The sequence below is a fragment of the Trichogramma pretiosum genome, unplaced genomic scaffold, assembly GCF_000599845.2.
Source record: "Trichogramma pretiosum strain Unisexual culture from Peru unplaced genomic scaffold, Tpre_2.0 scaffold190, whole genome shotgun sequence".
Classification (NCBI taxonomy): Eukaryota; Metazoa; Arthropoda; class Insecta; order Hymenoptera; family Trichogrammatidae; genus Trichogramma; species Trichogramma pretiosum.
The window spans coordinates 20,808-36,267 of NW_019640860.1; the positions used below are offsets into that span (position 1 = coordinate 20,808).

Genomic DNA, 15,460 nt, shown 5'->3' on the forward strand with positions numbered 1-15,460 from the left:
TACTTCGATAATTCAAAATGATGTTGAGTTCAATCAATTATGCGGAGAAAGTGGTAGTGTGAACTATGAATCGGCTGCAGTTCGGATGACATCGCACGATCTAATTTTAAGAGAATACGAGCCAAGAAATATTTTTAATGCAGATGAAACAGGATTGTTTTACAAGTGCCTTCCATCAAAAACGTACGATTTCAATGGTCACTCATGTTTTGATGGTAGACACAGTAAAGAGTTTCAATTCTTGTGGTCGCCAATATGGATGGAAGTGAAAAATTTCCGTTGCTAATGATTGGCAAGACACCCCCAATGTTTTCGAAATGTCAAAGCAAAGCCTATAGAATACACCTCGAACAAAAAAAACTTGAAACATTTTTAAAAAAAAGAAATTGTCTCTAGAATGTTAGCAAGTACTTCATCTTTCAATGAAGGAGTGAGAGATTTCATCGAGTCTTGTGATGAAGAAGTTTTTGATGATTTATTTTTTGCAATGCAAAAAGTTGAATTCTTTCTTATAAAAAAAAAAAAAAAAAAATCAAAAGCTGTTAGTTCAATCTAAAATGACTTCTTACTTTAATTAGAATCGTGTTTACATATTAAATAAATAAAAACACCTGCGTTTTTCATTAATTCGAACTTTATTTAATTTGGCCTCTCTTTTAATTCGTTAATTCGAACTTCGTTAATTCGAAATTCTCGATAATTCGAAATTACAGTCTGTATTTAGGATTTCGAATTATCGAACTTTTACTACGCACACACACGCACACACACACACACACACATGCACATCGACGCGACGTCACGCGAAAAAATAAACACACTGCAGAGTATAAAATAAAGGCGCGTAAAGTTCAAGAGTAACAAGCGCTGCACGTTTACATAGCGCGCACACACTCACACACAGTCGAGCTTTGCCTGCTTATGTATGTACATATACGGAGCCGGTCGTAATTCGATGTCCCGATACATACGATAAAAATCGAATATTCATGTACGCGACGAGTATGATTGTAAAAATTTATATCTAGAAGTTCGAACTTCGAGTACATAGAAACATTATAATTACCAATATTTTTTCAATAAAACAATCAAAACTTATTTTCTCAAACTTATTTATTTGAATTTAGACGAAAAATTGCAAATTTAACATCTATATAATATCAAACATAATCAAAAGTTACTGCAAGTATACTAATGAGGTTTGGAGCTTTGGAGTGTAGCCGCCAAGCAAATGTGATATAAATCTTCGTTCGTCAGCTGCTCAAGGATCATTTCGCTGATTTCAAGTGGTAATCGTTTGTGAATCAACTCCCAGAAAGGATCCAGGGCCCAGTGCAGAAAAAATCCTCTTGATAATTTCTCACACAGATGCAAATCACAAGGTTCACGATACTTTTCGAATAAATAGTACGTAAACTTCCAGTAGTCTGTATACGTGAGTAGTTTTTCCGCCTTTTCGGGTCGTAGCCGAGTCAGATCGTAGAGCGACACACTCGGACTTATCATCATTTCTTTTATGTCGTTAAACCCCACCTCCTTCCCCTCATCATACCAACCAGATTTTTTAAGTTCGTCCGACTTCTCGAACAATCCGTGTTTAGCGAAAAATTTCATAACCGTCAGGACGTCGCTCCGATCCAATTGGTACCCTCTTTTCACTATGAGCTCGACAACAGCCAGAGCTCTAGAAGCTAGTTGGAATCTATATCCATATTTTCCGTATGTCTCATATTTCCACGAATTAAATCTTTCGGCGAAATAGTTTTCAGTGGGAAAAACGAAGTTAGAAAGATCAGCGCCATGTTCGAAGAGAATATCGATGCCATCTGGCCAGAGATTGGCCACGGCCCATTGAAGTGGTGTCCGACCCAAATTATCTTTAGCGTCGACCATTACAAGCTGCTGTTTTTCATCGCAGATCTTGAAGAATAGATCAATCGAACTCGAATCCGAAACTATTGGCAGCCGATGGTAGAAATGATGCAGAGCTGTCCATCCCTCCTCGTTGGCCAAGTTCGGATCGGCGCCTTTCCTCAACAGAAATTCAATCATTTCCTTGTTTTCCCATTTTGCGGCTATGTATAGCGGTGTGTTGCCCAACATGTCTCGGGCGTTTATCTGCACTGGTTGGTATTTTTCGTTGTTGAGCTCGAATAACGTCTTCGCCAAATTACAAGCATTTAAGTAAATCTTCGTACCAGTGTTTGAATAAGTAATCCATGTATTCTGGCAAATCATGTGCAGAGGTGTTGATCCGTCCTTGTTGACTAAATTCGGATCAAAATCTATTCTACGTAGCAATTCGACCATCATATTCTCTCCATGTTTCAGAGCCAAGAACAGCGGCGGATCAAATGAGCTCGATTTTTCAAGAAGACAATTGGGGTCATGTCCAAGTTCAAGAAATCTTTTGATGACATGGTCAAAGCCAAACTCGCAGGCCACATGAAAATGCGTATGTCCCAACTCGTCGGTGTAATTCACGTCACATTTGTATATTCTAAAAAGCATCCACATGAATTTGCGGTATCCGAGTCTAGCCGCATGATGCACTGGTGTGGTGCGACGGGACGATGGCTTGCCGTCTATATCAACTTCGGGCTTGTCCTTGTATCCGCTGCGAATTACGAAATAGACGAATTGATTAAGTTCTATGGGAATTTGCTTGACTTCAGGATAGTAAACGGCATCCAAAAGAAGACACTCAATTTCTTCGGTCCGAAAAATCTCCTGGAGATTAGGATATTCGTGAACCCAATGCCTTAGTAAAGGTTCAATTTTTCGGAGAAATTCGTGTCGCTCGCCTTCAACCTCCCAATTGATATTTTTTCGATAGCTCTTCAATTTTTCTATTCTTTGTTGGCTATCCAAATTTTCAACGGATTCGTCGTCGGACGTGGACATTTTTCTTCTCGCTCACACACAGCACACAATTGTTTGTAATGTAGAATATTTTTTAATTTTTTCACAAAAATTACTCGATGAAAACGACACGATATTTTTTCTGTTCACGCTGCGGCGTCGTAACCTGTACTGAAGTTACATGCACCACGATCTGTATAGAAAGTGAGAACACATGGTCGCAGCTAGGAGAGATACAATTGAAGTAGCGCTAGCTATGTACAGTTATTGGAAGTAAAATACGTAGTGGAGGCTGCTCGCTTCTCGCTGGATTTACACTTTCTAATCATTACCGAATTCAAAGAGACGCTGACTTCACATGTGGTGAAACAAGAGGAAACAAAGAAACAGATAGAAAGAGAGACGAGAGAGTTTGAGAGGCAACTTGGATAAATAATGTTACGTAGAAGTTGCAATAATCTCCTATTACTCTCTCCCCGTCGATGGCGTTAAAAAATATCATTAACCGGTGTAAACAACGATGAAAAATAAAACCAAACCCTTATGAAATGAATAGGAAACTTTTAGCGACGTTCACTTCTTCGCTTTGGGCTGACGCTTGCGGCCGCGTCGATCCTCCGGCCTGTAGGGGCCCAATTTGTGCCTGACCATACAGCCGCGCCACCAGGCCTGTATTCTCAGGGCGCATCTCTGACGGTGGGCCTCGTGCTCCAACCTCCTTCGCATTTGCAGAACTTGCCTCAAAATTTGAATTTTTGGTAAAATTACAGTAAATAAACAATTATGAGATGCAGGTAAAAGCTAATCATTTAATAGAAAATTACCCTGACGATTTAGACTTAAATTTTGCGAAGGAATGCATCCATTCCGAAGCACAATGCAGTGTGAATGAAATATCTAAACAATAATTTACACCGGTAGAGCTGTTAATTAAAGTGGATCAAAAATAATAAATTAGATTCAATATATCCCAATGTGGAAATCGCTTTACGTTTGTACGGCGATACCGAAATGCGCAGGAGAAAGATCTTTTTTGACGCTTTAAAGTATAAAAAATTACTCGAGGACAACGATCAGCCGAGAACGATTAAATTCTCTTACACTATTGCACATTGAAAATAAATTGGTAAAAAATGTAGATTTCGATGTTTTGATACATAATTTTGCTTCGTTAAAATGTAGGCGTAAATATGCGAATTGATATAACCAACAGTAGCTATAAATATTTATTATATTCTTTTCAAATTATTCTTTTTTCACATTCAAATTCCAAATACATTGGGGCGGCAAATTTTACCCAGCCTAGGGCGCCAAAAATATTAATCCGCCTCTGCAAATTTAACATGGGCTCTTATTGGAGGCCATCATAATTTCATACATTTTACGCCATAACTTTTTTAGTAAACAACAGATCTTAACCAAAAACGAGTATGTTATGAGTAATTGAAAAAAATGTGCGTAAAATCATTGATTTCGAATAGTGCGAGCGGTTGCCTGCCTAATGCGAGAAAGAGATACACAGACGCCTTGCTATATGAGACACCTTAATGCACAGTAAGTCACGCACGCGCAGGTGGTCCCCATCAAGCTGCATTCGGTATTAGCCCCGCCTCCATCTTTCATGTTCAAATTCTGGTATTTAGACTGCATTAGTAATCGCCTCGGCGGCTGAGAGGTTTCAGTCGTCGAGGTAAAAATGTTGGGGCCGCGTTCGCTCACTCACAGCCTACGGCTGCAGTCCCGGGTTCGAAACCCATGAGAACATTTAAACGCGGGCATGTCGGGGGGACATGTACAGTGATTTGATGCTGGTGTCACTAATCCGGTAATTTCATTTCATTGACCACAACATTATTTTGATTTTTATGCAGTTGATGACGAATGAAAATTCAATTTAATCAAGAATTCGACTCTACGCGACGGCCTCTGATGATTTTTTAAAATGTCAAAAACATTTTTTGGTTTAAAAAAGGTGTCCAGGCTGCTTTTTCAATAAGAACATATTTTTATTACGATTGAGATATAATCAGTGTTAATTGCGAAGCAAACCATTATAAAAAGAAAGGTGTTGTCATTGCGAACATGACTATTATGCAGTTAAGTCGTCGAATTATGTAACCAAAATTAGCTCCAACAAAACTTTATTCATCTTGATCCAAAATATTCCGAGATTCAATATTTTTAGTCGGTTTAAGATTCGATGGAATGGTAATTAGTATAAAATTTCCAAATCTTCCTGTGTTAAAATTTCTTAGTTTTTTTTTGGAAATCCAAAGTCTTCGCGTTTTCCGTAAACGACTGGTTTTGGATCGGTCAAATTGATTCTTACTTACACATGAATATGCACAAACGTTGCCATATTGAGCAAATCAAATGAGAGAAATAAAATCACATACGTACGTAATCGTTATAAACTTCGAGATTTGCCTAATAGATAGTTTCTGTGAATTTTGCGGACTTTTTATCGTGTCAACTCAAATTTGATGAAGCCCCACGTTTATTTTCACACATCTTTGCGACTTTCATGGACTATTTTTTGGTGTTTGTTCAAAGTGCTACGATTCCCAAATTTCTTCCCGCAATCATCACAAGCAAAATCTTTGCGACCTTCATGAACGTTCTTTTGGTGTAAGATCAAACTCGATTTTTGTGTAAATTTCTTTCCACACTCGTCACATAAGTAATCTCTGCTACCTTCATGAATTGTCTTTTGGTGTAAGAGCGAATGCGGTTTTTGTGTAAATTTCTTCTCGCAATAGTTGCATGCAAAATCTTTACGACCCTCGTGGACTACCTGTTGATGTCTCAACAATTCTGATTTACTTCTACATTTCCTCACACAATTGTCGCATGCAAAATTTTTCCGACCTTCGTGAACGAAATGTTCATTTCGAAATTTGTTTTTATTTTAATAAAACATGTGGTTTTGTCTTCTAAAGATCAGATTTAAATTTTTTTTGGAAGGTATTGTTGATTTTCTATTTATAAATAATCAGGGTTAATTTGAAAGAAAACTATTATAAAAAAGGTATAGTCATAACATACATGATTTTTGTACAGTTAAATCGTTAATACAGTTACAATTTACTTTTAGCATTCATGATCTATTCCATTTAGGAAACCTCATATTTTTTAAGAAGTTTTATTTCTGACGGAGGGGTATAAGATTCACCAATGTTCCTCTGTTAAAATTTTTATTCAGCAAATGTTTTTTGAGATTCGAAGTCTTCATATTTTCTGTAAACAATTCGTTTATGATCGGTCAAATTGACTTTTATTCGCGCATGGACACGGCCAATTTTTGCCCTTGTGAGCAAATCAAATGTGGGAAACATAACTGCGTTAGTATGCAAAAATGTTATCACTTTTATCATATACGTAATATTTACAAACTTCGAGAACTGTTCAAATTTAATGGAGTCTAATGTTCATTTGCACACTTGTTGCAAAACTTCATGTACTATTTTTTGATGTCTGATTAATTGAATCGACGCCCCAATTTTTTCTCGTATATAGAGTGCCTGCACAGTGGCGCGATTATTCGCTTAGTTAGAAGATGCCCAGGTTTTTCAAATTGTCGGATCGCAAATCGAAATTATCAAATTGACCGCACTCGTCCAATCCACATAAACTTTCCGAGCGATGCATGTTCTCCTAATGCAGGAGTTGCGATTTGCGATTATTATGATCGTGGTTGTACCGTGGTCTTAATCGCGATTATCCCGAAATTATACTCTGGTTCAAATCGCGATTACGTCGAGATTATACCGTGGTTTAAATCGCGATTATATCGAAGCTATATCGTGGTTATCCCGGGTTTCTAATCGAGATTATAATGCGGCTATAATCGCAATTCTAATTATCGCGATTCTAATAATCGTGATTATAATGCGACCTATAATCGCGATTCTTATAATCGTGATTATGATGCGCCTTACAATCGCGATTCTAATAATCGCGATTATGACGCGGCTCATAATCGCGATTCTAATAATCGCGACTATGACGCGGCTCATAATCGCGATTCTAATAATCGCGATTTTAAAACCGTGATTATAATAATCGCGATTTTAAAACCGTGATTCTAATAATCGCGATTTCAATATCGTGATTTTAATAATCGTGATTAAAATATCGCGAATATTAGAATCGTGATAATACCACAATTCGAGAATCACTTGTAAAGTTCGTATCGTCTTGACAACGATGCGTTCCTTTATCACTCTCGTTCTGGCTTGATTCGTTACGTTAGAGTGTTCTATCTAGCTACTCCATTTGAATCGGTCACAACGGAGTATCTCGCATTGTGACTGGTCAGCGCTGTAAAACAGCCGAGAACCGTTGCGACAGCAGTACGTTAGAGCATACGACGCTGCTTGTCAACGATCGAAATTTTCATCTCTACTATACAGCGTCGTGTATCTCTGTCTCTCGCATTCTGGTTCGATTTATTACGTTAGAGCATACGCGATTAAACAAGAAGAACTAACTCTTTTGCTAATTCATTAACTTAAAATTCAACCATAAAATTTTGAAATTTTGAAATGAGTTGTCTGAAGCAAATTCAAATTAAAAATTTCAAGCATGCTATATCAAGTTATAAGAATCTGTAATTATGAGAAGATTTATTGCACTCACAAACAAAACTATAATTAAAGAAAGCAAATGACCAGATTAAAAAGAATATAATATACATGTGAATTTTTTATGTGTATAAATATTGAGTATCATCAACGAGCAGAAAAAAAATATAAGCAAGATAATTTATTTTAAAAACTATTTATTTTCTTTATTCATTAAAATGTTTCAATTTAACACAGGCGAAGACATCATACACGAAAACTCTTTTTGTCTTGTTAACATAATAATTTAATTCACTTATTTTCTTTAGTATTCTTCATCTGTTCCAGCGGTTCAGAATCATTCACATACTTAACCAAGAGTTGCATGATTTCGATTCTGAATTGTAAGCGATCAGCCAGTTTTAATTTGCACAACGTGGGGTATATGAATTTTAAAAATGTTAAATTGCCTCTCGAAAAATCCAGTTCAGTAATTTTTCTTTCAATTTCATCCATTTCAACTGAAACAAAATGAGTTACCAATTTTTTTAATTTAAAATATTCTGATGGAATTTTGTGTATTCTAAATATACTTTTTTTGTTATTTACCTGTTTCAATTTTTCAAATCAGTAATTTTCGTAACACGTACAAAATACAGACGCACAACACTAGAGACGGAGCCGAGAACCCTCGCTTTACCAGTACGTGAGAGAATATGTCATCGCTGTGCAACGTTTAAAACTTTCGGTCGTCTGTCGTCGTGAATCCCTACTTCTCCCCCTTCTCGCTTGATTCGTTACAGAGTGTTGTTCTGTAGCTGCACCGTTTGAATCGGCCACAGCCGAGTCTCTCGCATTGTGACTGGTCAGCGTTGTAAAAAGCCGAGAACCGTCGCTTCAGCAGTACGTTAGAGCATACGACGCTGCTTCTCAACGATCGAAATTTTCATCTTTTGTTTTGTTGACGATACGAGTGTTCGTTCGAGTTTATCCGTTTAAATCGATTAGTTACTGGTCAGAAGCTACGACGCTGGCAAAGTTTGATTTTATGAGTGTCGACTCGGAATTTTTTCGTTACATCTTACTTTAATTTTAAAAGTGGAACGTTTTAGACTACATCGGATCGTACGAGTATTGACGAACTATTTTTCGATCAAGAAGCTGTAAAAAGTAAGTGCTTTTCATTATATTATTTTGCTCAATGATTGCAAGTGACATTATTCATAATGCAATGTATGTTATAACTCGACATAACCTCCTTCTTACATTGTTTTGTTACTTTGCATGTCAAACGATTATAGTAGTTCGAGCTAGCTGCTACTATACTTTCTTTTTTTCCTTAATTTTGATTGATTTTCTCATGATTTTTGGATTTCATTACACTTTTAATATTATTGTCAGTACATTTTATTAACAATAAATGGATGATTATTTTTGTAGTGACTTTCACTTGGACTGATCCTAAAGTTGTTGCACTGATTGAGGAAGTTGAAAAATATCCTACAATATGGAACTTAAAACATCCAGACCACAAAAAACAAAAGGTGTTGTCTTCAATTTGGAGCAAAATTGCAACAACCGTTGGCGTTGGAAGTAAGCTATGATTATAAATGTTTATGGGTTATATCACAAAAATTTGCTAGTTTAAAAAATGAAATTGAAACAAAGTATGTACTCTTGAAGAGTACATTGAAAGATGAAAATCCTGAAAATTTCATTTTTTGAACTAGCAACTCTTTTGTGATATGACCTTTATATATCATGTATCAACCATATTATTATATAAAACTCTAATTGAATAATAATTTTTACAGAGCTTCAAGCGAGGAACAAATGGAGAACATTGGCAACAACTTTTAAAAGTGAACATGCCAAATACAAAATTAATTTACCATCTGGGTCTGCAGCTACTTTTGAACCTGAGGACAGGTGGAATTTCTACGATGACATGAGTTTTATGATTCCCTGTATAGAAATGGAAATGAGTGGAAATATCAATCTGAGTTTTCATGAAATTTATGCTAACCAACCTACGAGTCATGGTATTGTGTCATCATCAGTGCAACATCCATCAACCTCATGTCAAAATCAATGGACGTCATGGCAAAATCAATTGACTTCAGGTCAAAATCTATCAACATCAGGTCAGAATCTATCAACATCAGGTCAAAATCAATCTACATCATCGAAATCAATGCCAAATTCATTGATTGAAAATGAGTTCAACGTTACTAATAATATTTCCACAGTAATGCCGCAAGCAAGTGTTAACGGTAAAGCTGACTGGAAATTCCTAGAAAGCCTTGATTATTATATGAATCTAATTGATGATCCTACAACGAAATATCAGTTCTGCCTCGAAGTATCGTGCTCGCTATTCAATATTTTGCAAAAAAACAAAGAAAAGACTGAAGATCAAGAGAAGTGCGTTAATTTGAATAATATTAAGATGAGGGAAACAGTTGATAATAATCATATAGATTCTATAAACAAAAAAAGGCCAATTTCTTGTGGTACCGAGCTTTGCTCCAATTNCTCTAACGTACTGCTGTCGCAACGGTTCTCGGCTGTTTTACAGCGCTGACCAGTCACAATGCGAGATACTCCGTTGTGACCGATTCAAATGGAGTAGCTAGATAGAACACTCTAACGTAACGAATCAAGCCAGAACGAGAGTGATAAAGGAACGCATCGTTGTCAAGACGATACGAACTTTACAAGTGATTCTCGAATTGTGGTATTATCACGATTCTAATATTCGCGATATTTTAATCACGATTATTAAAATCACGATATTGAAATCGCGATTATTAGAATCACGGTTTTAAAATCGCGATTATTATAATCACGGTTTTAAAATCGCGATTATTAGAATCGCGATTATGAGCCGCGTCATAGTCGCGATTATTAGAATCGCGATTATGAGCCGCGTCATAATCGCGATTATTAGAATCGCGATTGTAAGGCGCATCATAATCACGATTATAAGAATCGCGATTATAGGTCGCATTATAATCACGATTATTAGAATCGCGATAATTAGAATTGCGATTATAGCCGCATTATAATCTCGATTAGAAACCCGGGATAACCACGATATAGCTTCGATATAATCGCGATTTAAACCACGGTATAATCTCGACGTAATCGCGATTTGAACCAGAGTATAATTTCGGGATAATCGCGATTAAGACCACGGTACAACCACGATCATAATAATCGCAAATCGCAACTCCTGCATTAGGAGAACATGCATCGCTCGGAAAGTTTATGTGGATTGGACGAGTGCGGTCAATTTGATAATTTCGATTTGCGATCCGACAATTTGAAAAACCTGGGCATCTTCTAACTAAGCGAATAATCGCGCCACTGTGCAGGCACTCATAACATGCGTAATTTTAGCAACCTTCGTGGACTGTCTTTTATCGTTCGATCAAAGTGCCTAGTTTCTCAAATTATTTCTTGCATTTGTCATTGTCAACATTTATCCGGACTTCATGAACTCTTTTTTGGTGCTTTAGCAAATTCGATTTATATCCAAATTTCGTGGCGCATTCATTGCATGCATAATCTTTCCGACCTTCATGTACCGTCTTTCGGTGGGTGAGCAAAGTTACTTTTTGTGTAAATTTCTTCTCGCATTTATCGCAAGCAAAATCTTTGTATCCTTCGTGTACTGTCCTTTGGTGGATGAGTAAATTCCCTTTTTGTGTATATTTCATCGAGCACTTGTCGCATATGTAATTTCGACCTTCATGAACTGTCTTTTGGTGTAAGAGCAAACTCGATTTTTGCGTAAATTTTTTCTCGCATTTGCTGCAATTCAAATCTTTGCTACCTTCATGTACTGTCCTTTGGTGCCAAAGAAAATGATGTTTAAAACCAAATTTTTTCTCGCACTTGTCACATGCGAAATCTTTCCTACCTTCATGGACTGTCTTTTGGTGCTTCAACAAATCTGACTTATATCCAAATTTCTTCTCGCACTTGTCGCATACAAAATCTTTACGACGTTCATGTACCGTTTTTTGATGCCTGATCAAATTACTTAGGCTCGCGAATTTTGTTTCACACTTATCGCATGGGTAATCTTTGCGACCTTCATGAATTGTCTTTTGATGTAAGAGCAAGCTCGGTTTTTGTGTAAATTTCTTCTCGCATTTGTTGCATTCGTAATCTTTGCGACCTTCATGAACTGTCTTTTGGTGTAAAAGTAAGTGCGATTTTTGTACAAATTTCTTTCCACACTCGTCACATAAGTAATCTTTCAGGACTCTAACAGCAAAATCTTTGTGACTATCGTGAACTGTTTTTATGTGCAGGAGCAAACTCTGTTTATTCCCAAATCTCTTGGCGCATTTTTCACATAAATAATCTTTGAAAACTTCATGGAATATTTTTGTATGCTTGATTAAAGTCGATTTATTTTCAAATTTCCTCTCGCATCTGTTGCATGCGAAATCTTCACGATCTTTGTGTACTAATTTTTGATGCGTGAACAAATTCGATTTCTTCACAAACTTCTTCTCGCACCTGTCGCATTTTAAATCTTCGCGGCCTTTGTGTACTGATATTTGGTGCCTACTCAAATGACTTCGGAATTCGAATTTCTTTTTGCACTTGTTACAGGTGTAATCTTTCCGTTTATTGTGAAGTGTGTCTTGATGATTTAACATGCTTGATTCCAGAGTAAATGCATAATGAGAATTATAACAAACGTATGGTTTATCGTCGGAAACAACAATGTTGTATTCATTTGAATTATCTTGAGAGGCAACTGCCACGGATTTCTCCTCACTTTTATTCATTATGATGCTCAAATTAAACGATGGATCCTTCAATTTATTGCAGGAAAACTGAAGAAGTGAAATTGATCTTTTACTACAATGACTTATTTAATTGGGAAAGACAACATTCAAACTAAATTATTTTCAGTATAAATATGATCAGTGTTTGTGGTACTATGTGAAAATCGTTCATAATCATATTGTTTACAATTGAATTATCGATTTATCTGTTTATGTATACATTGTCAATACAAAATTTGAATTAGTTTGAGCAACGATTTATTCGGAAATTTTTTTGCCCAACAAAATTGAGTTTCAAAAAACTTCCCTGAAATATTGAATCAATTTATTCCTATTCAATATGCATTATGTGTTATAATAATACAACATTTTTATATTTATCCCGAAATTTGTTTTAATTTTGATAAAACATTTGGTTTTCTCTTCTGAAGGTCAGATTTAAAATTTTCTATTTGTATGAATATATATCTTATGATTAGGAGGAAGCTTTTTTTCAGTGAATTGGAATTGCTTATTTTTCTTTTATCAACTGTTTCACCGATGATAGTTCTAATTGAACTTTTTTGAACAAATGTATGTTTAAACGATTTACTTATATTAGAATTGATGAGCGAACTAAGCCCGCCATTATGCGCGATGTATATATTCAGTGATACCGCGCATCCATCAAAAGACATTGATCGTCTTGCGCATTAGAGTCAAAAATCGATGCGACTCCCATGTGCTCGATAGTTCACGAGCTCAAAGCTAGATGGCTTCGATCGATTTTTTACGAGCCCACAAGCGAGTAATCAAAAAAAGAGTACAAGTAGCGGAGGCGTTCGAGCGACAAGACAAGATCATACTTCACAGGATCATTTCTGTAGTGTATCTTCACAGACTCTCTACCCAAAGTAGGAGTCGATGCAGCCACGAGGATGAGACGTGGCTGCCCATTCTGAGCGTGAGGCTGGCGGCCTTGAGTCTCCCATTGCGGAGACTCGGCCTGCCGACGATGATCGTTCACCTTCGGGTTTCACACCCGAAGGGATGGATGGGTAGCTGTCTGAGTGGTACTGTATATTATTGAACCAAAACAAAAATCATGAGCAATAAAAAGTTGATGATGGTAAATGATTAATATAAGCTTGCTTATCATTATGTGAAGTTTATCATAAACTCAATAGATAACTAAACGCTCAGTCCATTTATAGTTTCAACCAAGACGTGGAAAAAATTCTAGTCTAATCGTTGCATGAGCAAAAAAATGCACGGATAGTGACTGTGAACAAATGTGTAAAATGATAGTTGACAACACGAGTTTCGGATAAGGCACAATCATATTCTAACAATTTTTATTGAAATTTTAGAAAAACTTGTACATGAACATCCTCACATAAGTTTCTATATATTTTTGCAATTGTCAACAAAAAAGGAGTACTATTCATTGCTTTATAAGATATATCCTATTTTCTCATGAACTGTTCGAGACTGCAAAGAGTTCGAGAATTTTGTAAAAACGAAAAATTATTCATATAGAACTGATGATCATCTGGCATGAAATTTGTTGCAAGTACGCATATTTGCAATTATGAATAAAACTCATTTATCATGTGCGTAATCTTAACAAACTTCGAGGACTGTCGAAGGAGTTTCTGTGTATCTTACATGCTGTTTTTCAGTATCAATTCAAATTCGATAAAGTTAAATAAAACTTTAAAGATATTGGTAGATATTTAAAGATTCTGGTGTTTTGTTATATTGCCTAGATCCCTAACTATTTTTCTTCACAGATCTTTGCGAACTTCTTGTACTGTTTTTAGTATAGTAAGTTTTACACATCACGCGTATATATACCCTGGTAGCGAAAGTGGACGCTTTGCTCGGCGCCTACATTCTATAACTCGAAGACGAGCACTGCGTAATTTTAGTTACCTATATACACACGCTGTCTCGCAATAATCGGTTACCATTGCCGCTGCTTCTTCTTCTCCTCCTCCTCCTCCTTCACCTAATTTATTTATTTATTTTTTTTTTGCCACTACCTCTGCGGCTCTATTACAATACCGGCTTGCAATAAAACACACGCGTAATAATGCACAAAGCGTCGAAATCGGTATTTGTATTGGATAACGAGCTCGTCAAGAAAAATAAACAACACAGAGCTTAGATCGAAATTACGATTCGGCGAGCTATTGTTCTCGTTCGCGAATTGTGATGTCCGTTTTAATAATGATGTATACGATACAAAGCGAGTCGTTCGATTCTCGTAATGCCTTAATTGAAGTCCCAGCCCTTTCTTACTCAGCGTAACCCGTGAATGTAATACAGATGTTAAAAAATAAAAATGAAAGTCAATTTGACTCCTGCCGAGATTTCGGCGCGCACGATTGACTTTACAATTGATCAATTAACGAGTAGAGACGGTTGAATTAAAGTATACCGTAGAGTTACAGTTATAAATTCGACTGGTTGCGATCGGCTTCCGAAAATTCGCGAGGGAGTTGTATCACGCGCAAAAACGGAAATGACCGTAGTATATAGTGTACATTATCGGTCGCTATATATATAACTAGCGCAAACATAACAACGCACTTTTGTAAACACGCGCGCGCCGCGTATGGTATACGTTTTTGGCATCTACTACATGGGTACTATACACAAGTGCAGCTGTACACACATACACCTATACAGTTTGCAAATATAGGCATTATGATATAGATAACGCGTGAAAAAGCGGGGAAAGGCGCGCGTTTCAACGCACGTTATCCTGCCGCGTTACACGAGTAACATCGCAGACCGACTGGCCGCCTCTGACACCTGTGTGTGTGTATTTGTATGTATGTGTGTGTGTACAGCTGCACCATGCAATGTGCACACGCCAGTGTGGGCGATCGCCATCGCGTATATATATAACTATTTGAAAATACATGTGATATTATATAGCTAGTGCTGACCCCCCCCTTCCTCGTACTCCTCCCTCCCTTTATAATATATTTTAACACACAAAGTTTTGTGCCGTTCGTTCGCTCCGGCGCGCGATGCGCTTATGTGCCTGCGTGTGTGTGTATATGCACTGTTGCTGCAGCTCCGCGGGAGTGCACACAATGATACGCCGTATGTACACTACTTATACTCGTTGGTGTGTGTGTGTGCATTAGGCTCATTTCTGCAGTTATAACGTGCGACTGCCCTGCCTCGACTTTACTTTATATTATATATATACCACTACTAACTATGCTAACTACA

At 36.9% G+C, this 15,460-nt stretch overlaps 1 protein-coding gene and 1 non-coding gene across 2 annotated transcripts; both read left to right on the forward strand.

Annotated features, from left to right (window-relative positions):
- Positions 1-8,033: 8,033 nt before the first annotated feature.
- LOC111694697 lies at positions 8,034-10,008 on the forward strand. Its single transcript, XM_023463688.1, has 3 exons — positions 8,034-8,594; positions 8,865-9,017; positions 9,239-10,008. Coding segments are annotated over exons 1-3 (924 nt in total). The 5' UTR covers positions 8,034-8,593.
- A 3,059-nt stretch (positions 10,009-13,067) lies between these two features.
- LOC111694698 lies at positions 13,068-13,286 on the forward strand. The gene has a single exon (XR_002763691.1). It is a non-coding gene; the product is annotated as a small nucleolar RNA U3 (small nucleolar RNA).
- Positions 13,287-15,460: the final 2,174 nt, after the last annotated feature.